We start from the raw sequence: 26,731 nt of genomic DNA, 5'->3' as shown, positions 1-26,731 counted from the left end.
GCTCCGAGAGGAGAAGCAGGAAAATGAAGAATTAAAAATGGCAGATATTAAACCAAAAAAAGCTCTTTAACTTTGGAATTTTTACGCTTTTGTTGGTGGGGATGGGGTTGGGAGATAGCCCACATTTTTTCTGGCGTTTTGCTTGTGCTGATGCAGTGCCACTGTGGTTGTCTTGCCGACATGTCTGGCTCCTCCTCCACAGTCTGGCAGCCCTGCAGTGAGGACTCTGTCGGCATCACTCAGGCTCACGCCACGCGCCCTGCCAGAGTGAATGGCTCGGGTGGTCCAGGCCTCAGAGTCCATGACATTCTTCAGCCACAGGAGTTGGTTTAGGAGAGGAGGTTTGCTGGAACTTTTAGGAAAGAAGCGTTCTGTCTTCCCTTTTGGACAGTATATGCTGCATGGACGTGACCCAGGGGCTACTACAGCCATCCTGCTACCACAGGGCCAGACGGGCTTTTGTTGTTAAGCAGCTGAATCAAACCAACCCTGCCTGCCTGGCCCTCTTGACCTGTACTGTCCCACGTGGCTAATCTCCTGACCACATTAAGTGTGCCTGATCCAAATCGAGATGCACTGTGAGTATAAAATACACACCAGATTTTGAAGACTTAGTATGAAAAAAGAGTATAAAAATCTCAATTTTTTATATTGATTACATGTTGAAATTAAAACTTTTTAGATGTTTTCTGCTATATAAAATATATTAAAATTAATTTCACCTATTTACTTTTTTTTAATGTGGCTACTAGGAAAATTATTAGGTATGTGGCACATATATTTCTCCTGGACTGTGCTGCTTCAGACTGTGAAGGGAATTTAACTGTAATGTTTGAGTTGGTGTGTCTGCCTCCTGCAAGAGAAGATTTCTAAGAGATGCAAATATTAACAATTTTTATTTCTTAAATATACTCCCCCTTAAACGTTTTCTAGAGACTCCATATAGTGAATAATTGAGACATTATTTTTTTAGTGGTGGTTGTGGAGTCAGGGTGATTTTTACTTAGTTCTGCTCATCTATATTTTGATTTTCTTTGAACTTGTATTTGTATAACAATTAGGAAGCTCCAGTACCTCACTCTTAGCTTCTGTCCGAAGCCTTTCACACCAACTGTCCTGGGCTTCCCCTCCTAGTGTGCTTCCTAAACTCTTACGAAGGCTCCCCACCCCGGCCTCACTTCAGCCTCAGTCTTGCTTAGTGTCCCCTGCAGACCCATCATTCACTCTTACTCAGCTCTGTGGTCCTTGTTCCCTGAAGAAATGCCCTGTACTTCCTATTATCAGAGCCCCTCATGGCCTGACTCTCATGGGACAGACTTGTTATCCCTTACCTGATGTGAAGCTGCTGCAAAACGGATCCAACCATCATCCAAGGAGACAATGAACTCTCCCCTTTGGAGCTGCACATTCACTTGGCCTCCTCCGAACAAGACCAGCGGGTACACAGACACCATGCTGCAGTCTCGGATGAACACCCGACTAGTTTTGATCTTCTCATGGTACACCAGGTAGGGGCTGTCAAAGTGTCTGACCTGAAACATAAGACAGTTATGTCACTGGCAACATAAGGGGAACTCCACCAGTCCCAGGGATTTAATCATCACCTGTCCAATGACTCCCAAAATTATCTTCAGCCTGTAGGTTCCCCTGAGCTCCAGCCTTGTATGTGCAGCTGCCTACTTGATGTCTGTACTCGGACATCGAACAAGCATCTCAGACGTCTTGTGTTCAAAAGGAATTCTCAATTTTCCCCTCCTTGTGGTGTTCACCGTCTCATTAAATGATACTCCCATTCACCCAGTTGCTCAAGCTCCCAATTTAGGAGCCATCCTTGATTGCTCTCTCTCCCTCACTCCATCTATATCATCACTAAGTCCTGTCAGCTCTGTTTTCAAAATACATGATGAACTGAAATATTCTCACCACTTCTACAGCTACCACCTCGTGCAAACTGTCATCTCATACAGACCACTGCAATGGCTTCCTGTGTACCTGCCCTTTTGCATCTTCACAATTTCTTTTCCATACAGAGGCCACAGTGATCTTTTAAAAACCAGTTAGGGCTCAGAGCCCTCCGGAGATTTCCCAAGGATAAAATCTCAGATCCTTCTGTGGATTACAGGGTCCTACACGACCTGATCCCTGCCCGCTTGTCCCAACTCATCTATCACTTCCACCCCTAACCATCCCCTCCATGTGCACTGGCTGCCTTCTTGCATTTCCTGGAACACACCAAATATGCTCCCATCTCATGGTCTTTGCACTTATTTCCTCAGCTTGGAATGTCCTCTCTTTAGATATCTGCATGACTTGCCCTTTACTTCATTTAGGATCTGCTCAATTGTTTTCTCCTCAGAGTTCTTCCCTGGCCACTCTATGTAAAGTAGCCCCTCTTGGGAGGTGGAGGGATAAATTAGGAGTACGGGATTAATATTGATAGATATTCACCACTGTATATAAAAGATAAATAACAAGGATTACTGTATAGCACAGGGAACTATATGCAGTATCTCGTAATAACCTATAGTGGAAACGAATCTGAAGCTATATACCTGAAACTAACACAATATTGTAAATCAACTATAGTTAAAAAAAAAAAAAAAAAAGCCCCTCTCCTGTCACTCTCGATCTCTTATGGTTTTATGTTCCTTCATAACATTTGTCATTAACCTGAGATTATTTGTTTACTTATTTCTTGCCTGACTTCCCCATTAGAATGTAAGTTCCCTGAGGGCAGAGACCTTGTCTCCCTAGCTCATCCGCTGTCCTTCATGGCCTGCAACAATGCCTGGCGCAGAGGAGGTGCTAGCAGATACTGAGTGGATGCATGAATGACTTGGATTCACTGCAGAAATGTCACGGTAAACGCAGGAGAGGACGAGTGGAGGTAACTTACTTGGGCCCCTGGTTCCCAAGTACACATGCAGCCAAGAGGGCAGATGACTTCCTGGTTCTCAGACTCTTCTGAGCTTAACACTTTTTTTCATGCTTTGCTGACACTTTACTCAGTAGTTTCACGGGTTGAGCAGCCCTAACACTTCAAACTCTCTTCCTCCATTCTCCTTTTCTCTTTTCCTCCTTCATCTCTTTATCGAGATGAAGCTTTATTGAGCATCTGCTTTCAGCTATGCTGGCTAGGCACCGTGCTAGACATCAAGAACACAGAGATGAATAAAATTCAATTCCTGTCTTCAGGAATTTTGCAAGTCCATGAATGAGACATACCATAAACTATAAAATAATGTGATAAGTACAACAGTGGAAAAATGCACACTATACAGTGACGGAGCAGAAGTAAGGAGCAACTTGGAGAGGGACACTGGGACAGGGATATATCATGGAAGCTTGGAGGATGAGTAGGAGTCGTCTGCTGGGGAATTAGAATGCCATTCCAGGCATAGAGGACAGTGTGTCCTGTGTCATGGCACTGGGGGACACTGTTGGTAGTCTGGTATCGCTGGAGCATAAAGAATGACAGGAGGGATTTGAGGCAGGGGACATGGGCTAAGAAGGGGCTAGATGTGAAGGGTCGTAGGAGAGTTTACAGTAGACTCCATCTATGAAGAGTTTTAAGCAAGGGTATGACATGATCAAATGTGTGTTTTGTAAAGATGATTCTGGCAGCAGTAGTATAAAAGGTTGGAGAGAGAAAGCACCAGAAGTAAGATTAGTACTTCAGGCAAGAGACAGATGTTTGGGGTTTGAACTGAGGAAATGGCAGCAGGGACAAGAGAAGTAGGCAAATCTGAGACATGTCAAAAAGGTGGAATTGTTGGGACCTGGTGACCAATTAGATTGGCATCAGGAGAAAAGAAGCAGGGTCCATCTGACTCCAGGGTTCTGATTTGGATGGTCCCATTCCACCAAGACAGGGAACACAGAGGAGTGAATTCAGAGATAATGAGTTTGATTTTTCAGCTTTTGAGTTTGAGGTGACTAGAAGGCATCCAGGTGGTGATTTCTAGCAAGACAGCTCAGAAAAGAAAGCCCAGGATGAGAGAGAGAGAGATCTGGGGTCTGTGTCAGCATGTAGGTGGCAGTTAGAACACGATGTTGTGCTCTGGCGGTGCAGGAAGATCATGTGCACTATAATAAGAGAACAAGGACAGAACCACGATTTCAGAGGAAGGGAAGAGAATCTAGTAAAGGAGCTAGAGGGGGATGATCAGAGAGAGAGAAGAAAGTGATATTTCAGAAGCAGAAAACATCAAAGATAGCGTCAAGAGGTAGGGAAGTCAGCAATGTCAAATACTTCACGAGTCAAGAATGATGAGAGCCAGAGAATCTGTTCCCTATATTAGACAACTAGGAGGTTATTCATGACTTCTGAGGAATTCAGTGGCGTGGTGGGAGCAGAAGCCTCCCAGCAACTGGCTGAAGGAGGAAGGAGAGCTGAGGAAGTTGGAGCAGCAAACATAGGTCATGGCCTCTTAAGGCACAGATGGAGTGAGAGAATTACATCATGACCTCTTAAATCACCGCCACAAAGAAACAATTTTATATCTGAAAGCAGGCTTAATAGTTCAATTTCCAGTACGTTTGTGCTTATTCCACTTCCCAAGTCAGTGCTAAAGACAGTGAGTGATAGAACAAGGTTTGGCTGAAGTGAAGGGACTGTTTCTCACCCCAGGACCTGCCACGTGTAAATACATTTGACCCTTGAACAACAAGGCTTTGAACTGCAGGGTCCACTTACACTCAGATTTTTTCAGTACTAAATACTACAGTACTACACAATTCGCATTGGTTGAATCTGTGGATGTGGAACCTGACCGTAAGTATACCCAGCCATCCTGACCTGATAGTTCACTGATGAAGGGTGAATGTGTACATATCCATCGTTCTTGGTGACAAACTTCAATTCCTCTGATTTCGGTTGCATTCTGACAGCTCCGGTACTGGTCTTCTGAAATTTCCCTTCTGGGCTTTTCACCTAAACAACAGGTATTTAAAAAAAAAAAAAAAAAAAAAAAATATATATATATATATATATATATATATATATGTAATTTCCATTGTAGGATGTATCCCTTGACACAAAACCAGTCTTGTTTGAATGCCTTTGTTGCTGCTTCCCTCTCTCTTAGTTTCCTTTTGGAAGCAGTATAAGCATGCTTTCTTTTTCTTTCTTTTAACCATGAGGAGGTGTGGATGTAAACGCAGCAGTTCTGGGTGACTATACCACACACCAGCCACAGGGGGGAGAAACCACGTTGATGTTTCAGGTCTGCCCTGATTATCAGGGCAAGAGATTCAGCTGGCAACACTGGACCAGGAATCTGCTGGCAATTCCAATACCAATCCAATATTTCCAAATGAATTTTTCAAAATAGTGAAAAACAGATTGTTTCACTCAAAAAAATGAAAAGCTTATGTGCACACACACACCTCCATATTTACTGTAGAAAATAACATCACTACTATATAACACAGGGAACAATATTCAATATCTTGTAATAACCTATAATAAAAACTCCTGTAATCCCATGATTAAGAAATAACTAACATTAATGTTTGACAAATATCATTTTAGTTTTCTGTTAGATTTGTATTTATATATAGAAATGGAGATAAACATAAATAAAATATATATGTATTAAAACTAATATAGGATCATTTTCTATAAATATTTTCCTAAAACATAATTCTCAGTGGCTATATAGCACCTCATTGTCACATCATCGTCACCCAAAGTCCATAGTTTACATTAGGGTTTACTTTTGTTGTACATTCCATGGGTTTGGGCAAGTATGACGTGTTATCTATCATTATGGTATCATGCAGAGTATTTTTACTGCCCTCAAAATCTTCTGTGCTCTGCTTATTCATCCCCGTCACCCCTGATTTTTTAACTGTCTCCATAGCTTTTCTCCAAATGATTTTTTTTAAAGTAAATTTCAAATGATTTGAAAAGCATGCAAGCACTAAGCAAAAATAAGCCATAAATGAATCAGTAGACATGAACTGAACATTTATCAAAAAGTTAAATGAGAAATGCTTCAGTACTCTGACAAATTCACATTCTAAGTTTGACAAGGACTGGATAATCAAATCTCAGGTAAAAGTCTGACAGTACATTCAGGTAGGGTTTCCAGAAGAGGGTGATCATAGGTGGTCCCATGACAAGGCACTGACTTGTTTGTTCTTATCTAATTTTAGTCCAGAGTAGAGGGCATAAGGGAAATTGTAGTCGAATCAAATTTCTACCTAACATAGGTTAGTTATGCACAGACTGGCTGACAGTGACATTTATGTCCATTTTAATTTCTGGAATGTCATAATGTCAGAAGGATTAAAAAGGCACCTTATTTTATACAATAAATGTGTTCTTGAATGATGTATCTAAACACATTTGGGGAATTGAACTGGAAATATATACTACGTTTAAAAGGCTGTGTGTGTGTGTGTGTCTTTAAGATGATTAATGTGCATGTCTTAACTTACATCCCTTGGCTAAAATCAAACAGGAAGTGGGAGTACCCAGGAAAAATGTTTCCTTACCTGCACTACATTTGGATACAGAGCAGCACACAGCATTGCTGATATCAACTTGGGGTTCTCAGCATTTGAGTTAGCCTATGAGAGAAATACAGCATTAATCTTATAAGTAATGTGGCTATTTCTGTCTATTCCCTGGAAGTTGTTATTATATTTCTCTTGATTTCTATCTTAAAAGCATCTAATTTCTATCACTTTGCTAGAAAAATTATTTCTAAGTAAAAAATAAATCTACTGGACCACATTCACACAGTACCCATTCCAAGAAGCCCACAATTACTTTCTAGATCTCTGCAAAGCAGTTACAAAGCCAGTGTTCCTAAGGATCAGTCGAGAGAAAGATTCTGGTTCATGAGATGTTCACAATTTCCAGAAAGTACTAACTGTACTTAGAACAGAGTGGCATCAGGTTTCATCTTGAATTGTTCTTCTGATACTTATTATATACAAAACTATCCTGGGTTTGAAAAAAGCTGGTCTGATTAAGAAGACATCATTGGAAAGTCCATTCTACCTCTGATGGACCTACCAAGAACCAATGTGAAATTAAAAAAAAAAAAACAAACAGAAGCAACAATCAACAGAAAAACTTGTTTTTATGAGTGTTAGCTGACATTTGTGGAAAGAAAATCAAGAATGCCACTAACCCACTGCTCATAGGGCTTAAGTGAACAAGGCCTACAAGTGCTCCTGAGGTAATAGACTATGAGTGTGATCATCAAAGAGAAGTAAGAACTAACTACACATTCTTTACCTCTTCTCCTGTGGCATCCAAGATACCATCTCCTCCTCCTTGGGTCCTTTTCTCAATTTCCCTTGCTCTGAGTCCCTCTTTTACGAAGCCTATATCCGATAACAGTTCAGTGAACTGTCGTTTGAGGCTGGCCATTTCCTGAAAGAAATGGAAAAAAATCTTTAAGCAGGGGCATCAACATATCAAAGGTAAGAATGACTACAAAAACGAATCAGTTCAGCGTATAGTAATGAGACTCATATGGGTTTACCAAACAAACAGGTATGAAGATTATCTTGTCTGCTCATTCCCAAAAGGGCAGTTTTCACTTACACAAACCAGCAGTGTAAAACCGTTACACAGAAATTCACAAATTTCAGAAAACTCAGAGATCATTTAATTCTAGATTACGTTAAAAAAAACAACAACCATTAACTGGATTTTGGGTAGGTCTGATTTTCCTCGCAATTCTTAGGACGGCCAAAAACATAGTTTACTTTGTTTGGAACTCCAGCTCAAGGTGTTGTGACACCGTCTAATTTTTCCTACTTCCTTTCTGCTCAGGGCCTCTTAGTGCCTTACCCGAGCCTAGAGTGGTAGTGTTCTCTCTTAAAAGATGCACAACAGCCACCTCAGAACCTTCCCTCTTTCTCTTACCTTGTGGACTTGGCTGGCTCACGTTCTCCCTACGAATAGGAATACTATTAAGTGGTTTAGATTTAGAAACCCCTTTCTGCAGCTGAGCACAAGTGTGAGAACGAAAAGCACAAACCTCTGTCTGGCATCTGTTCAAATATTAGCCGTATATCAGACAATAGAGAAGCAGATAATGACAAAGGAATGGAAAGCTAAGCAATGCTACCCTGTATCTGATGACAATTTAAGTATTTTCTTGGACTGTCTCAAGTACAGATGGATAACATGGCAAAATATAACTAGGAGTTAAATATACCAGAGTTACATTTCATGACAAGGTTTTAATATCTTAGTAAAACTAATTCTAGTACTTCCCTGGTGGCACAGTGGTTAAGAATACGCCTGCCAATGCAGGGGACATGGGTTCGAGCCCTGGTCTGGGAAGATCCACATGCTGTGGAGCAATTAAGCCCGTGCACCACAACTACTGAGCCTGCGTGCCACAACTACTGAGCCTGCGCTCTAGAGCCCACGCGCCACAACTACTGAAGGCCGCGTGCATAGAGCCCGTGCTCCGCAACAAGAGAAGCCACCGCAATGAGAAGCCTGCGCACCGCAGTGAAGAGTAGCCCCCGCTCACCACAACTAGAGAAAAGCCCGCATGCAGCAACGAAGACCCAATGCAGCCAAAAATCAATTAAAAAAAAAAAAAGTCGATTAAAAAAAAAACAAAAAAAATTCTACAATACAATCTAAGCTGGACTTTAGTGAAAAGAGGTAGCTGTTTGATGGCCCTCATAGATCACAGCAAAATCTACATATATCCTAAAGAAAAAGAATAAATTTAGTAAAAAATGTGATTTAAAAGAAATATTATTTTACACTTAAAACTCTTAATGACTCAAGAAAATATTTATTACTGCACCTTACATATAAAATACCCTTTAGACCAGTGGTTCTCAACCCTGGCAGCATATTAGAATCACTTGGTGAACTCAACAACAAGGAAAATAAACAGACGCTCAGGCTCCACCCCTGGAGATCCAGATGTAATTGGCCTGGGGTAGAATTTGGGTATTTTTACTTTTTTTTTTTTTAAGCTCCCGCAGGTGAATCTAATGTGTAGCCAGGATTGAAAATCATTGCTTTTGTTGTACTTAGAATAAAGCTAGAGGCTTTATGTCTTCTCAAAACGTCTCACTGGAGTACACCTAAAGGCAGAGAAGAATAAAGGCAAATACTGGGATGGTTTTCAGGTCTCTTACTTCATTTTAAATAACCATTCATTCATGCATTCAATGAATTTTACTGAGCATCAACTATGTGCTAAGTACTATTCTAGGCACTGGGGATACAGTATTGAACAAAACACAAAATCTCGGCTCTGATGGAGCTTATGGGGTAGAGAGATAACTAGCTGTCAGGTAGTGGTAAGTACTATGAACATTAATTTTGTGTTCTATTCCGAGACATCTTCTAATATAGAAATAAAGTCCTTCTGCCTCCCCAGCCTCAAAATCTTTGAATGAAATAGATGCTTTGTAAAGATATGCACCGTTATTATTCTGGCTTTTCATGCCACTTTGGAAGGGGGCCTAAAATACTGTTACAACAGAAGACAGAGCCCTGCCTATTATTACGCAGAAGATAATAAACCTTTCTTTCTTGTGTACTTGTTATTGACATAGTAGCCTCTGATGGACAGAAGAAGAATTAACAAAGAAAACCTGGTTCAGTATTCAGTCTTTGGTTTTAGGGAGAGGGTAAGGGGTTTGGCAATGGTCATAGACCGCTTTGAGAATCTGATGAAGCTATGATCCCTTTCTCCAGAATAATGCACGTATGTATAAGGGTATGACTTTGCATACAATTTCAGGGGCTTATGGATCCGGGTTAAGAATGTTTGGTATAATTATGGAAAAAACTGACTTCCAGCAAGCAGTAATCTTCAGAGTGCCTATATTCCCCTAGCCTCCACATAAGTTAAACACAGATTCACTGAAAAGAGGAAGAACAGGTCAGTTGAAAGGTTCAGCACAAAAGGCCTGCTGTCATAGTTCAGGAGTCTGTTTTACACAGGTGGTAAAGCCAAGCATATTCCAAAAATAACATTTTCAATGTCAAGGCGGGACAAGCAAGATAAAGTTGCAACACCCTCTGGTGCGCTACTACAATAGAAAATGAATGAAAACAAATTTCCACAGAAACAACTCACCTGAAGAACTCTTCCTGACAAGAAGTTTTGTCTGCAGTAATTATAACTTGCACGCATACCTTCTTTCGTACTTAGCTGCCAGCCCTAAATTTTGGAGAAAATCAAAATGTTACTCTGTCTTTAGTGCCAACTCTGGTAATAAATCTCAGCTATTAGGTTCTATACTTACCTTATATGCTCGTAGAAGGGCCAGATAATCACTGTTTGCAAATGCAAATTCTAGCTTTTTCTGGTTAGCTTCCTCTTTTTTATCCCAGGGAGATACCTAAATGAGGAAAACCAGGTTTGAAGGACACATTTTACCCAAGGTTTCAAATGGCACTTTCCTACTGCTGAAGCCAGGTGCCTCGGGAAGTATTTTGCGTGCAACAGAGTACACGGTGGGTGGCTGGTTAGAAGTAATTATGGTGGTTAAGTGCCAAGCTAACAGTCCTGCTTGTCCTTGTGAGTCCATCTGCCCACCCAAAATAACCTCTACTGGGTCTTCTACTTCCTAGTGGCAAGATGTCATCAAAGAGCCACTCATTCTAAAAGCTACCTCTAAAATCTAAGATTCTGTTAACTCTGTGGTATCTTTATTTTACAGATTCTTATTCATCGTCTATACTTAAGTCTCCCCTATTTCTATACCCATAATTCATGTTTTTTTCCTTTTAAAAATAATGTTTACAGGTCCTCCTTTTCCCTACAAATTAGTAAAATCAGCTGAGAACTTAATTTTCACTGCCTTCTCTTGCTGCAACATACACATGTACTAAAGACACCAGCAAGAGCAAGTTACACTGAGGCCCAAGCTGTATCACACTGAAAATCATTCTAAACCAACTATGGTGCTTCTCTCTAATTTTCATACATTTGGACAACTTTATAGCTAACACAACGATAATAAAATTTTATTTTCTATTTGAAAATAAATTTTCTTCCTTTTTAGGAAGACTAGTGGGAAAAGGATTATATTTGGGAATTAACTATGTTTACAGAACCCAGCAAAGGACAGGTGTTCAGTTTTGGCTAAGGATGACATCAATATTTCTAATGAACAATTTCTGCATTCCAATAAAAGAAAACAGCCAGTGAGAGGTTATTTAGATGATCTGAGAAATAGGCAATGGAGGTCTTGTTCACAATAACACTGACTGTATGTCTCTGAGCAAGCTACATCACCTAGCCTGGCCCTTGGTTTTGTCATCTGTTGTTAAATGAGGGGGCTGAACTAAGATCTTTTTGCAGATCTGTGAGTTTACAATTCCATGAAGTATAACATTAAAACTGAAGAAAATTATTACATCTATTACCCTATCTATCTGAGATAAGCCATGGTGAAAATAAACGCAGAGTGACACTCTACCCAACAACAGCTGAATATTCATTTTCAAGTCTACATGGAATACTTTCCAGGACAGAGCATATACTTAGCCATAAAACAAAGCTTAGTAAGTTTTAAAGGACTAAAATAATACAAAGTATGTTCTTTGACCACAACAGAATGCAATTAGAAGTCAATAAAAGGAAAAAACTGGGAAACTCATAGATACGTGGACATTAAACAACACATGCCTAAATAACCAATGAGTCATAGAAGAACTAGAGAGGGAAATCAGAAAATACTTGAAACGCACCACAACTACTGAAGCCCGCATGCCTAGAGCCCATGCTCCACAGCAAGAGAGGCCACTGCAGAGAGAAGCCCGCGCACCGCAATGAAGAGTAACCCCCGCTCGCCGCAGCTAGAAAAAGCCCACGCGTAGTAACGAAAACCCAATGCGCCAAAAAAAAAATAAACTTGAAATGAATGAAAATGAAGACACAACATACCAAAACTTACAGGATGCAGCTAAAGCAGTCCATAGAAGAAAATTTATAGCTGTATATGTCTATACTAAAAAAGAAGAAAGATCTCAAATCAATAAACTTCCCCCTTAAGACACTGGAAAATGAAGAACAAACAAAAACTGAAACAAACAGAAGGAAAGAAACAAAGAGCAGAAATTAATAAAATAGAGGACAGAAAAACAGGGAAAACCAATGAAACCAAAAGCTGGTTCTCTGAAAAGATCAACAAAACTGACAAACCTTTAGCTAAACTGATCAAGAAAAAAAGAAGGCTCAAATTATTAGAATCAGAAATGAAAGGGGATATTACTAACAAGCTCTCAGAAATAAAAAGGACTATAAAATACTATGTTTATATATTAATAAATTAGGTAATTTAGATGAAATGGACAAATTCCTAGAAAAAGCAAATGGTCAAAAGTGACTCAAAAAGAAACAGATAATCTGAATAGACCTATAAGAAGTGAAGAGGTTGAATTAATTATAAAAAAAAAACGACCCACAAAGAAAAGACCAAGTGGCTTCACTGCTGATTTCTACCAAGCATTTAAATAAGACTTAACATTAATTCTCACAAAATCTTCAAAATTAAAGGAGGAGGGAACACTTCCCAAATCATTATGTGGCCAGTATTACTCTGATACCAAAGCCAGATAAAGACATCACAAGAAAAGAATACTACAGACCAATAACTCTTATGAATGTAAAAATCCTCAAGACACTAATAAAAAGAACAAAGTTGGAGGACTCACACTTCCCAATTTCAAAACTTACTACAAAACTGGAGTTTTGTATTTTGAATCAAGACAGCATGGAACTGGCATAAGGATAGACATATAACTCAATGGAATAGAATTGAGAATCCAGGAATAAACCCATGTATTTATGTATGGTCAGTTGATTACTGACAAGAATGCTAACACCATTCAGTGGGGAAAGAATAGTCTTGTCAACAAAAGGTGATGGGACAACAGGATAGTCACATGCAAAAGAATGAAGTTGGATTCTTACTTCACATTATATTCAAAAACTAACTCAAAATGGACCAAAGACCATAATGTAAGAGCTAAAACTATAAAACTTTTAGGAAAAAACATAGGAATAAATTTTCATGACTTTGGATTTGACAATGGATTCTTAACCATGACAACAACAAAAGCTCAAGCAACAAAAAACTAGATAAATTGGAATTCATAAAAATAAAAACTTTTGTATTTCAAAGAACAGATCAAGAAAGTGAAAAAGGCAACCCATAGTATAGGAGAAAATATTTGCAAATCAGGTATCTGTTAAGGAACTTATATCCAGAATATATAAAGAACTCTTATAACTCAATAATAAAAGGACAAATAACCCAATTAAAAAATGGGCAAACTATCTGAATAGACATTTCTTGACAAATATACAAATGGACAATAAGAAAATGAAAAGATGTTTAATATCATTAGCCATTAGAGAAATACAGCTCAAAAACCACAAATTCACACCACCTAGGACAGTTATAATAAAAAAAGTCAGATAATAACAAGTGTTAGTAAGGATGTGGAAAAATTATAATCCTGATGAAATGCTGGTGGAATGTAAAATGCCGCTACTCTGGAAGAGTCTGGAAGTTCCTCAAAAAGTTAAATAGGGGCTTCCCTGGTGGCGCAGTGGTTGAGAATCTGCCTGCTAATGCAGGGGACACGGGTTCGAGCCCTGGTCTGGGAAGATCCTACATGCCGCAGAGCAACTAGGCCCGTGAGCCACAACTACTGAGCCTGCGCGTCTGAAGCCTGTGCTCTGCAACAAGAGAGACCACGATAGTGAGAGGCCCGCGCACCACGATGAAGAGTGGCCCCCGCTTGCCGCAACTAGAGAAAGCCCCCACAGAAACGAAAACCCAACACAGCCAAAAATAAATAAATTAATTAAAAAAAAAAAAAGTTAAATAGTATTTGACCTAATAATTTCACTCCTAGGTATACACCCAAGACAAATGAAAACATATGTTCACATAAAAACTTGTACATGAATGTTTATAGCCAAAGGTGGAAACAATCCCAAATGTCCTTCAAGTGCTGAATGGATAAACGAAATGTGGTATACCCATACAAAGGAATATTATTTGGCCATAAAAGGAATGAAGCACTGATACATGCTATAACATAGATGCGTCTTAAAAGCATTATGCTAAGTGAAGAAGCCGATCACAAAACACTATATATTATATTGTTTCATTAATATGAAATGTCCAGAAGAGGCAAATCTATGAACACAGAAAGGAGATTGGTGGTTATCTATGAATGGAGTGGATGGGGGGTTGGAGGGAAATAGGAGAGTGACAGCTAAGAGGTTGTTTTTTGTTTTTTGTTTTTTAACATCTTTATTGGAGTATAATTGCTTTACAGTGGTGTGCTAGTTTCTGCTGTATAACAAAGTGAATCAGCTATATGTATACATATATCCCCATATCTCCTCCCTCTCGCGTCTCCCTCCCACCCTCCCTATCCCACCCCTCTAGGTGGTCACAGGTGATCTCCCTGTGCTATGTGGCTGCTTCCCACTAGCTATCTATTTTACATTTGGTAGTGTATATATGTCCATGCCACTCTCTCACTTCGTCCCAGTTTACCCTTCCCCCTCCCCGTGTCCTCAAGTCCATTCTCTACATCTGCATCTTTATTCCTGTCCTGCCCCTAAGAGGTTTTTTTTTAATGAAGTAATAAAAACGTTCTAAAACTGACTAGAGTGATGACTGCACAATACTAAAAACTAATGTACACTTTACATGGGTGGATTATATTTCAATAAAGCTGTTGAAAAAAGTAGTCCAATATATTTATTGTTTTTTAAAATCAGGCAGGGGCACTTTTTGCTTACTTGCTTTTCTGGTTTTCCTATAATGAGCAAGTAAAGCAGATACATAAAAAGCACGTTTAGATGATTTAAATAAGCTGGCTCTCTAGTTCTTAATCTTTATTTGGGGCATGGATTTCTTTGAGGATCCAATAAAAGTTAAGAGACATTGTGCCCTGAAAGATTCACATATAATATACTCACAAGAAAAGTATTAGGGGGCTCACATAACCCTGAAGCCCCCATGGTCCCCTTAGAGACTTACAGACTCCAGTTCAGATGAATGCTGTTTACTTACAAAAGGAGACTTAAAAGCTAAACTCGCAGCAATGGTGAGAGCAGGATCCAAACAGCGGAAGATAGACCCAAACAGCATTAGTTTTCCGATTCTCACATCTACGGGCAGAGAGGCCAAGTGATACCCTAGAGGGGTCAGTTTTTCATCTGGAGTTAATGCTCCCAAGTCTCGTAATCGTATTTTTGAGGCACAGAGAGAATCGGTGTGCGGGGGTTCAATGAGCCGAGAGAACACAGATTGGAGATTATGAGTGCTAAACATCTCTAAAATTTTAATTCTGAAAAAAGAAAACAAAACAATTTGTCATTTTTATTTCTGGTGGGATGACACAAAGAAGTAAGCTGCTTCTGTGAATGAAAATAATTTATAATTTCCCAAATATATGCTTTCATAAACCAAACAATGCCAGTTTAAATAAATTTTTAAAAAATCTCTGTCTTTTACTTCTCCTAGCAATAAATTACAGAAACACTTTCAGATTCTGAAATTTACGGAGATTCAGAATAAATTTCTCTCTATAAACTTCCAAAATGCTTTTTTCTATAACAGTGGGTTCAAATCATGAAATAAAATTCAAGTGATCCACCTACTCTCTTTCCCACATCTGAAATTGCATAATAATTGTTTATAAAATTAATCTGCATTGTGTCCTGCCTTGTGACAGCTCTTGAAAAGCTGTTTTAAATTATGAATTTAGGCAATTTTAGAAAGAGAAAAATCTAACATATATAAAGTTTATTTATTTCACTTAGAATTCCTTTACATTTTTACTAATGTAATGGAAGGCTCTCAAAATACACCTACTGGATAAAAGAAGAGCTGTAACATCTTTGTACAAGTAACTTTTTTCCCTTTGGGTAAACATTTTATGGGCATACTCCCTCAAAATAATGACTCGGTCAAAGAGCATGGATAGTTTTAGAGCTCTTATATATGCTATGCAAAGTTTCAGAAAGGTTGAACCAAAGGTTCTCCAGCTTCAATAACACTGAGTTTAATCATTCATTCATTAAATCCTATTTTATGCTATTTGTTCTTGTTTGTTCATCAGGTAAATAATGGTGTTTTCAAATTGCTTTTGTTCACTTTGTTCTGATAATGAGGGTGCAGATTTCCCCCTGCGATGATTTAATATTGGTGTTGCCCTAGCAGAAATTTCTTGATACGTTAGATTACTTTCCTGACTTATGAATGTATTCTTAAGCTCTATTTTAGGGCCATCCTCTGCAATGCAAGAGATCTTTATGTGTAGAAAGTTAAAAGGAATGGTAAAGGCAACACTGAAGCGTGGACATCCAAGTCCACGCTTAGCAAAACATCTTCTACTGAGAAAAAGAAAACATGGAACTTAGGGTGAGAAACGTTGGGACCTTTTGGAAGCAGAACACAAGGATCAAGATGTACCTTAGACAGAGTTGTTCCAATGGCACTCTTTGTATTTCTGGTAGCTGCTGCTTTAGAAGCTGGTGACTGAAGTGATGGCTGGTGAATAAATGGAAGCAGACCCCAGATGCAACACGACCTGCTCGACCTTTTCTCTGCAGGGCATTGGCTTGAGAGACAAAAGTATCCTCTAAACTTTCCATCCCTTTGCTAGCATCATATCTATAAAGTAAAAGAAAAGGTAGAAAGCAGTTACTTCATAAAAATGTGGCCAAAATTTTACTTAGCATGGACAGAATAGATGAACCATCCTACTTCTGTAGAAGGACAGTGTCCCGCATGTTCTGGGGTAGTTGAGTCCCTGGTGGGAGCACTTTGTGCTAATTTAAATGGTTTCTGTACTATATACTACATAGTTTCTTTATTCAATTAAAAAAAATTTTTTTTTTCATTTAATTTATTTTCGACAAATAAAAATTATATATATTTAAGGTGTACAATGTGATGTTTTGATATATGTATACATTGTGAAATGATTACCAACCTTTTGGTAATTAACATATCCATCACCTCCCATACCAATTCTTTTTCATTCAAGCACATGTAAAGCATATAAGAAAAAGAGGAAAAATAATTATTTCTAAGGTAAAAACTTAAAATTTCTACCTCTGTTTGAATATAAGATTCATGATCCTAGCTACAGAATCACTCATATATCTACAGAGAGTTTTCATAAAGTATTTTTTCAAACAGTAATCCATGTAGCTTAATAGCATTAGCCTTTAACAGCTGTGTTGCTCCAAATGAGGCATCGTTAGCCCCTCTCTTACATCACCAAAAGATACCTCTTTTCTTTCATTTTCCCAGAATCGATGACATAGACCACATCATCGATGGTTATGGATGTCTCAGCAATGTTGGTGGAAATTATAATCTTAGTTACACCCACAGGCGGTTTTACAAACACAGCCTGCTGCTCTTCACTGGATAAAGATGAATGAAGTGGGTGAACAACACATCTAAAAAAAAAAAAAGGATTTAGTGTTCTAGTACAAAACACTGAAATTGGGTTATAATGGGTGAATTTCTATTAAAACTAACAATGTGACTCCAAAAATCAGCAGCTTCTCCACAACCTGTCCTCAAGGCCCAGGTCTTCTAAATGGGAAAGTTCTTTCTGACCCTTAAAAAATATTTACTCAGTTCTATGAACTAAAAACCTTGCATCAACTTGGGAAAAACTGGAGTGTAATTCACTAGTAAATAATCAAGAGGACTAAATAGTTGACAAGAGGACTAAAGAGTTGACATTCTACAAGTAACAAGCCTGGAGCACACTAATCAACAAAGAATCATTTTTTTCCCTACCTTTAAATTCAGAGAAAGAGAGACAGAGACAGTCACGTATGCTAAGAAACTTCAGTCTTATATTTCTAGGGGGTGTTCATCTGTCAAGTAGTGTCCCCTTAGATATGAAGACACACCCAGTCTGTCTTACTACTGGAATAGGAACCACTGAAAATTATTTTTTCTCAAAATGGTAGCATTTCTTTGTTGTTATTAATACTGGCTTCTCCAATCCCCAGTATCTGGCAACTGAAATTACAGTTGACCCTCGAAAAATACGTGGATTAGGGAAGGCCAATCCTCTGTGCAGTCAAAAATCCATGTATAATTTATAGTTGGCCCTTTGTATATGTGGTTCCTCTGTATCTGTGGTTCTGCATCCAGGGATTTAACTAACCACGTATCATGTAGTACTACAGTATTTACCATTGAAAAAAATCCATGTATAAGTGGACCCATGCAGTTCAAACCCGTGTTGTTCTAGGGTTAACTGCGCATGCAATTTTGCTGAGTCACTACGCTACGTGAAGAGAAGCGTTTTTATATAATGGAATGGAAATGACTGACTCCCTGGAACCAACTGCTTTGTCTATTCCCAGCTGGCATAACATATTCTTGAGCAGTGACACCAGGGTCGAAAGAGGGTGCTGACAGTCAAAGAGATCTTTCTGGTTATTCATTTTCACACATAACTGCAGTAGATGATTAAGAATGTAGAAAGCAATTAACTTACCGATTACTACGTCTGTTGTTGAATAGAGAATTAGACTGTAGCTGTTCATAAAGCATTTTGATTTCTGCTAGTCCCGGTAAAAATACAAGTATAGCACCTGGGTATATAAAAAGAATCAATCTGATAGGTGTGAAAAAGAAAAAACTAATACAGATTATAATTTTAAATGAAAAATGTAATAATCTGAGATTTTTCACAATTTTCTTTTCTTTGTAAAGTCCCCAGGGAACTAAATGGAAAACAAACTTTTAAAATATATTTTCTGACTTAATAACTACAGAATGAATGAGGTACTATATCTTTTGAAAACAAAAAGAAATGATGTGTAGAAAAATATAATGCCTTACGTTATACAAGAATCATTGGCAAAGCTCTTTAAACATACTTCTTCAGTGCACTGGCCACTGAAATTCTGTTTCTATAGAAAGAGTTATCCTTCTAATCTTATATGACAGGAAGACTCTTCTCCCCATTAGTAAATAAAATCCATAAACATTTTATTGGAAATGAGAAAAAGAAACTATAATTGGCCAGCCAGTCTGGTAATCTAAATTCAGATATGTGTTGAAGAGGCAGTATATTAACTTACCATGCCATAATAATGGTTTATGGGCTTTAAAATTTTACATTAAAGAAAATAAGCAATGATAACTGATTACAGTGTATTTCTGTGCCAAGAGCAGTCACTCAGCAACAGTCACCTCCTTTTGTGCTTTATTCACAGAGGAAATTGACACTGTCTTCACTAACCCCGCCTTTAATCCCACAGATATTTATTGGGTGTCTTTGTCAGCTCTGTGCTAGGTACAATGGAATATAAAACAAAGATCTGCCCACAAGGAACTCATGACCAATAATTTATCACGGTTATTCTCCCCACTAAATAAATAAGGAAACTAAATTATTACAAAAATTGAACTCTGAAGTAAGAAGGACAAAAGATTATCTTTCAGGGTTGGTTTTAATACTGTACTTCATAGTTTACAAAGAATGTTCACATATATTATCTCATTTGATCCTCATAACCACCCGTTAAGAAGATTAACAGTACCCTTAAGGTGACTCAGTAACATGGTCAGGTCACAGAACTCAATAAGAGGGGAGTACGAAAACAAATATAGGGTTTCTGGTACCAGATCCATGCTTTTTCCATTACATACCCCATGCTTCTCTCTACTAAAGTAGCACAAAATTTAAGAGTGGTAAAATAATCTATATGGATGGAAAAGAAAATTTGTCTGTATTTTTATGTGCCTTCTGATCTGCTCTGCCCTCATGGCTTGGCCATGTGTATCAAGGATATCTTTAATATTCACAAATATATCACCAACTGCCTAATCACTACATCAACTTTGCTTTGAATTCAGATAATTTTCTAACATTTCTTTTTGGCTGCTATACTTGATGTTTTTCAATAATAGTCTTTTCCTTTGGGATGAAATAAGATATTCAATCCAGTGATAATGCATTAGCAAACAATGGCTACTTGCCAAGGAATGAGAAACAAGGCACTTCAATAATTTTATGTGGCTCACATGTTTCCTTAGAAAATACCACATAATGATTAAGATCTAATCAGAAGAGGGCAGTCATTAAGCACTGTGTAATGAGCATATAATGTAGTTTTCTGATCTATGATTCCACTTAATTATCACTCAACAATGGCTGCATCTATTCATGCAACAAATATTTACTCCATACCTAAAGATTCCAGGTTCTGTTCTAGGGTCTGAGGAATACAGTGGTGCACAAGAAATTCTTATTCTTAAAGAGCTTACATTCTACTGAAGGAGACCATCAGTAAGCGGAACTATAATTTTGGATAGTGTTAAGTGCTATAATGAAAATGAAAACCATTTTTGGATATTGTGATAGAGTGAGGGGAGAGACAACAGATAGGGTGGTCAGAGAAGACTCCTCTGAAGAGAAGACATTTGTTGGAAACCTGAATGATGTGAAGGATTCAGTTATGAGAAGATCTGGGACATTCATTCTGGAGATAAGGGACTACAAATGAGGTAAAAAGGCCACTGGGAAGACAGTGAGCAAGGGGAAAGTAGGGATTGCTCTGTGTTTTAATAGTAGGAGTAGCAGTAGTAACAGTGATAATAACAGCAATGATAAATATACTAGCATAACTATAATATTGTTGGGGGTAGTAGCTACTGGGCATTAAATATACGTCAGGCACTGTGCTAAGTGCTTTGTATATGGTTTCTTTTAATCCTCAACATAGAGGATTTATTATTGTCTTCATTTTACAAACAAGGAGCCTGAGGCATAGAAAAGATAAGGACTTTATTATCCAAGGTTACAGAGCTCGGAGTAGCAGGGAATTTTATCAGACTTTCCAAAGCCTGTTCTCTTAACCCCATTGCCCTGTGGCCTCCAGGTGTAGAGTCTTCACATGATTCAAACACTCATTATTAGACTCCCATTTAGCCAGGGACTGAGTGTTGACATGTGGACACCCAGGCCTTCTTTTCAGCCTTCTTCATTTTGGACTTTGTATTGTTAACATCTTTTTGCTCAGTGGGTAAAAGGTAAAACTTCCTCAAAAGGTAAACGGTAAAATTTCCTCCTGAAAAACCTAATAAGCAACTTTACACACAACTGGGGGTGAAAAGGTGAGGAACTGGGGCGAGGGCTCCAGGAAGAGAGGCTGTCCCCACAGTCCCCACCATCTCAGGAGGTAGACTCCCTGCCCTTTGCCATCTCACACTTAAGACAGGCAGCAGTTACCTGGAGGGTAGGAGTGCTTTCCGTCCACAATCCACTCCAACAAGGCCTCGATTAATTCAAGATTAACCTTTTCAAAATCCATAATGGACATTGTTCTGATGACTGATTTGCTGACCCCTGAAAGAAAGGTAAAAATCAGGATAGTTACACCTTATTGAAGAAAATATGCCTGGGAACCAGGTGGGTGTCTTGATTTCATTTAATAACATAGATGTTCACATTTAATGTACTGAAGTGAACTTTTTTCCTTCAGTCTCTCAGAAAATACAGGCTCATTAGAAGCACTTTCTGCTTGAACAGTGACCCAAAGAGCAAGCTCCTGCCCCTGCTGGAAAGACCGAGAGGCAACGTTTAACTTTTCTCTTTCCTTCCCCTTTTATCTATCATATAAAATATATTTTATATATATTTCAGATATATATGTATTATATATATTTATATATTATATAAATATATATTATATATATATACATCTCAAATACATTTGATATATAAATATATCAAATATATTTCAGAAAACCCTTCCAGATTCAATCAACTTGTGAGTCAGATCAGCCAAAAGTTCAGGCAACAGTAACTGTGAAAATCAGTGCACAGAGGCCACAGCTTTACTTTACAACAGTGACTTTACAGCAGCAACTTTACAACAGTGACTTTTAACTTTTAGGTTCCTTGAGAAAATCATAAAAGTTATGAATCTTCCCTGAAAAATACATGTGATTTTAATGGCTTCACCAGTACCCCTGAAGTCTACCCATTGACCCTCAGGTTAAGGGTCTACAATCTCCTTCTAATTCATCGGAAGCCTGGTAAAAGATATACTTCCTTGTGTTGTACTATAAGCCTCAGCTCTTTTAAAAACAAACAGCATATGCCTGGGCAGACTAATTCTCTGAAGACGGCTGCCCTTTCTTTTTAGTTCTTTCTAATGACCCATCACCTGAAATAGAGTCTAAGTGGAGCAAAATAACTGTAGTTGGTATGAAGGAAGGGAAGCTTTCTACGCTTTGCTGAAAAGCTTGAAGAGAGGCAAAAGCAGTTGCTAAACAATGTTGTTCTGAAGAGTGAACCCTATGTTGGTAAAAAATGAAAGAAAGGAAGAAATAAGCTACACAAGCAAAAGTGTGGTTGGGTGTGGAAGGCAGAGCAGGAAGCATTTTTATTTGCCAAGATTCCAAATAGCCAGACTTTTCAAAAAGGAGAACGAATCAGCTAACTGAAAAAAAGGGAAATGAAAATCATTAAAAAAAAATTTTTTAATAGTTTGGCAGGTTTTACTAATCATTTATATATTTTAAAAGACTGATTATTATTATTTTTTAACTAGAAAAAGTTTTAAAAATCGAGCTAGGGAACACTTTTATTTTCTGAAAGAGAGCACTGACATCAACTAGATAAAGTCTTGGTTTCACAGGGAAGAGGAGACTCGGAGAAGCTAAGTGATCAATCAGCCCAGCATCATACAGAAGCTAGTGGTACAGCCAGGTTTCCCAACCTCAAATCCTTAGAAAAGAGTTCTCAGAGGTGCTTTCTGAACTTTGATATCTCTGTGCTTGACATTAGAAAGACCGTGGCTTAGATCCAGTCATAATTCTTAAAGAAAACTCTGGAATTTCAAAAGAGAAACCAAAGAGATTTTCCTGTTAACCAATTTAATAGAATAAGGAAATGGGAATTGTCAGCTGGTATGATGTACAGAAAGAACACAAACATCTGAGTCAGACATTTTCATTAGAATCACAAATCTGCACTTACTAGCTCTGGGCACTATGCTGTGGATTTGTATTATTTTATTTAATCTCCTAAATAACAGGCATTTTATAGATCAGGAAACTGAGGAATAGAGAGGATGAGGAACTTGCATATAACTGGTTTTATCAGAGCCTGGGGAGTCGAATCCAGGTCTGTAAGATACAAGTCTATGCTCTTAACCTTACTTCTCAGGATGTTGGGAAGATTAAGTGAAATGTTTGGGAGCCACGTATATCTTCCTAAACAGCAGAACAAATGGCTAATGCCCTAATTCCTTTATGATTACCATTTCCCAAGCAGGACTGCGTCTTTGGTGGAAGGAGAAAAAGGAAAACTCACTTGCCTTTTCTGCTATAGAAGCAGTAACAGGGGTTGAGGGCTCTTACTCCTTGAAAGGTAAACACCTTTTTTTTTTTTTTTGGAAGGACCAAGAGGAGTTGGGGTGGCAGTCCACGGAAAAGAGAGCAGGAAAGGCAAGTGAGACCTGTCTAGGCTTTAGGAAGAAAGCAAAAGTAGTAACCTTAGGGCTTCTATGGGTTCAGCCCAGCTGAACGTATGGAAGACTATCTAGGAACAAAGCTGGGTGGAGTCTGGCATGGGAGGAGGGAGCACCTAACAACATATATAAAAATGCTCAGGGCTTCCCTGGTGGCACAGCGGTTGAGACTCTGCCTGCCAATGCAGGGGACACAGGTTCGAGCCCTGGTCTGGGAAGATCCCACATGCCGCGGAGCAACTGGGCCCGTGAGCCATAACTACTGAGCCTGCGCGTCTGGAGCCTGTGCTCCGCAACAAGAGGGGCCGCGGTAGAGGCCAGCGCACCACAATGAAGAGTGGCCCCCACTCGCTGCAACTAGAGAAAGCCCTCGCACAGAAACGAAGACCAAACACAGCCAAAAATAAAAATAAATAAATAAATAAAAAGAAATATAGTAAGCCCATTACATGTGTAAAAAAAAAAAAAAAAAATGCTCAGCACAGGGTGGGCCCTAAAAAAAGATGTCATTTTTGAGGCCTATTGAATAATGCTAAAACTAGTGGGTGAAATTTTGAGGATATTATAGGATAAATAGTTTCGAATCTCTCTCCACAACTGACTTATTAACTAAACAGGGAATAAATAGTAACTACACAGAGGAGAAACGTAGGCATCACCTTAACCAGGTGATCAAAGTTAATACTGCTAATAATGGGACAAACCAACATCATGTGCCTCCTGATATGATGCACTGAGAAGGACTCAACATGGTTTCTGTGGTTTTCTAACCAAAAATGCATAACCTAAAATTAATCATGGGGCAACGTTAGATAAACCCAAACAGAGGGACATTCTACAAAATAATTGGCCCAAACTCCTTAAAAATGTAAATCATAGAAGAAAAATAAAGGCTGGCAAATTTCTCCAGATAGAAGGAAACTAAAGATACATGATGACTGAATGCAATATATAATCTTGGGTTGGATCCTGTACCACTTAAAAAAATAAAGGACATTATTGAAATAATTGACAAAATTAGAATATGGACTGTGGATTAAACAGTAGTACTGTATTAGTGTTAAATGTTTTCATTTTGATCATGTCCTATTGTTTGTTTTTGTTTTTGGCCATGCCGTGCAGCTTGTGGGGTCTTAGTTCCCCAACCAGATATTGAACCCGGGCCCCGGCAGTGAAAGCGCCAGAGTCCTAACCCCTGGACTGCCAGAAAATTCCCATATCCTATTGTTATGTAAGAGGATGTCCTTGTTCTTAGGAAATACATACTGAAATATTGGGGGTTAAGGAGCATCATATCTGCAATTTACCCTCAAAACATTCAGGAAAAAAATATATATATGCACCCAGAGCAAATAATAAAGCAAATGAAGCAAAATGTTAATAATTGGTGAATCAGGGTAAAGGATATATGAGAGTTCACTGTAGTCTTGCAAATTTTTAATTCTGAATTTGAAATCATATCAAAATGCAAAGGTACAAAACACTCAAGAATATAATTTATATTTTACTACCTCCCAATTTTTCTATAATGAACACGTTTATAATCAGGAAAAAACCCACTGGTAAATATAATAACAATTTTAATCTAGTATGTATTAGAACTGTTATTTTTCTAAGTTTAAGGTTGTTCTGATGAACTAAAGACAAGGTAACTATGAAACAAGAGCCACCGTTTTCTTCTTCTGGATCATGGCGTGAGAAAAACTAGTTATCTTTGGCATAACTGTAATATTCCCCCCAGGAAGCACATTACCTTTATAGCGGGCCAGGAGCTGCTTAAAATCTAACTGTTGATCTGGCACGGCATCTTTGGTGGAATCCTGATCGTGGAGGTGCAGGGAGAAGCGCAGGTCCTCCTCCACCTCCTCAAATGCGGTTCTGCTGCGCCTCGCCTTGAGCTTCTCCTTTGACATCTGTTTCATGGAGCGCGCATATGGGCTCCCATCCTGTAACACATACCTGAGGAAAGAAGACAAAGAAATGTGTGGGTGTGGATGCGGGTCTGTTGGTGAGGAATGACACTATTCACCTGTTTTCCGTGCTCATTCAGCAGAATGTTGCTCTGCTTCTGCCCAATTCATGTGCTATTCTTCCACCAGTCCAGGATTCTGTCCGCCGTGCCCTATTACTGGTGGGGAACACACTGGAATGCTTTTGGCTCTGTTTTAAGATAATTCTGGAGGCAGTGAATTTGGAAAAGTGAGAGAAAAAAGACAGGGAAACTAGCTGAAAGATGATTTCCCCAGAGATTCACATTCAGTGGAAGTGGGATTGGGCCCACAAAACAACAATTTTAATAAGCTCCCCAAGTATGCTTACTGCACACTAAAGTCTGAGAGCCACTGTTTTGGGGTTTTTTGCTTGAGAATACTGTATCACTAAGTAACGTAGAATTAGGAGGGGGCTTGTTAGGAATGGAAGGAGCAGAGAGAAAGAAAAAATTCTGGGTTGAGTTTAAGGTGTCAGACATCAAAGGTGTTTCCATTCTGGAGCTCAGAGGTCAGGAATGAAGATACCAATCTGGGAGTTCTCAGCACAGGGGTGACAGCTGAAATCACATGAGTCTTAGAGAACCAAGCAAGAATTTAACAGTGAGAAGAAACAGTGCAAGGATAAAACCCTGGGGAATCTTCAAGGTCAAAGAGTAGGAAGAGGAAGCAGAGCTTTCAGAGGGGAGAAATCGGTTGGTATCCAATAGACATTACCACCTTCTATCCGGTATAGAACTTATACACTCATATGTACTGCAAAATCCTTGAAGGCAGAATAATAATGATAATAATAGCTAACATATATAAAGCATTTGATATATGCCAGGCACAGTTCTAAGCACTTTGCAAGTATTAACTCCAAGTATTAATTAATCCTCATAACTCTTGAAGAGGCTACTATTAATATGCTCACTTTACATATGATGAAACTAAGTCACAGAGAGATTAAGCTACTCACCAATGTTACATTGGTAAGTAGAGGGATTTAAATACTAGCAGTCTGTCTGCAGAATTAGTACTTCTTTTTTTCCATGTTAAATTCTCCATAGATTTGGTCCATCATTTTTAATTTTTTATTTATTTTCATTTTATTTGATTTTTTTTGGCCATGCCACATGGCTTGTGGGATCTTAGTTCCCCGACCAGGGATTGAACCCAAGATACCGCAATAAAATCGCTGAGTCCTAACCACTGGACCGCCAGGGAATTCCCCATCATTTTTTAAACAGACTTTAC

General features: G+C 38.6%; 1 protein-coding gene across 10 annotated transcripts in view; it reads right to left on the bottom strand.

Annotated features, from left to right (window-relative positions):
• DHX57 (DExH-box helicase 57) overlaps positions 1 to 26,731 on the bottom strand; it is a 60,028-nt gene that overhangs the window by 1,062 nt on the left and 32,235 nt on the right. For all 10 annotated transcript variants that reach the window (XM_082356075.1, XM_082356077.1, XM_082356079.1 and 7 more), the window contains 12 exons: positions 25,258 to 25,463; positions 21,257 to 21,373; positions 18,515 to 18,611; positions 17,280 to 17,453; positions 16,456 to 16,656; positions 15,052 to 15,328; positions 10,252 to 10,347; positions 10,083 to 10,166; positions 7,253 to 7,390; positions 6,502 to 6,576; positions 4,799 to 4,933; positions 1,332 to 1,532 (listed from right to left, as the gene is read on the bottom strand). In XM_082356075.1, the coding sequence (XP_082212201.1) occupies positions 1,332 to 1,532; positions 4,799 to 4,933; positions 6,502 to 6,576; positions 7,253 to 7,390; positions 10,083 to 10,166; positions 10,252 to 10,347; positions 15,052 to 15,328; positions 16,456 to 16,656; positions 17,280 to 17,453; positions 18,515 to 18,611; positions 21,257 to 21,373; positions 25,258 to 25,463 (1,801 nt within the window). The remainder of the gene's footprint in view (positions 1 to 1,331; positions 1,533 to 4,798; positions 4,934 to 6,501; positions 6,577 to 7,252; positions 7,391 to 10,082; positions 10,167 to 10,251; positions 10,348 to 15,051; positions 15,329 to 16,455; positions 16,657 to 17,279; positions 17,454 to 18,514; positions 18,612 to 21,256; positions 21,374 to 25,257; positions 25,464 to 26,731) is intronic.

The sequence above is a fragment of the Balaenoptera borealis genome (assembly GCF_965194805.1).
Source record: "Balaenoptera borealis genome assembly, chromosome: 15".
Lineage (NCBI taxonomy): Eukaryota > Metazoa > Chordata > Mammalia > Artiodactyla > Balaenopteridae > Balaenoptera > Balaenoptera borealis.
The sequence above is the reverse complement of the archived record's forward strand: the minus strand, read 5'-3'. Positions and strand labels throughout refer to the sequence as shown.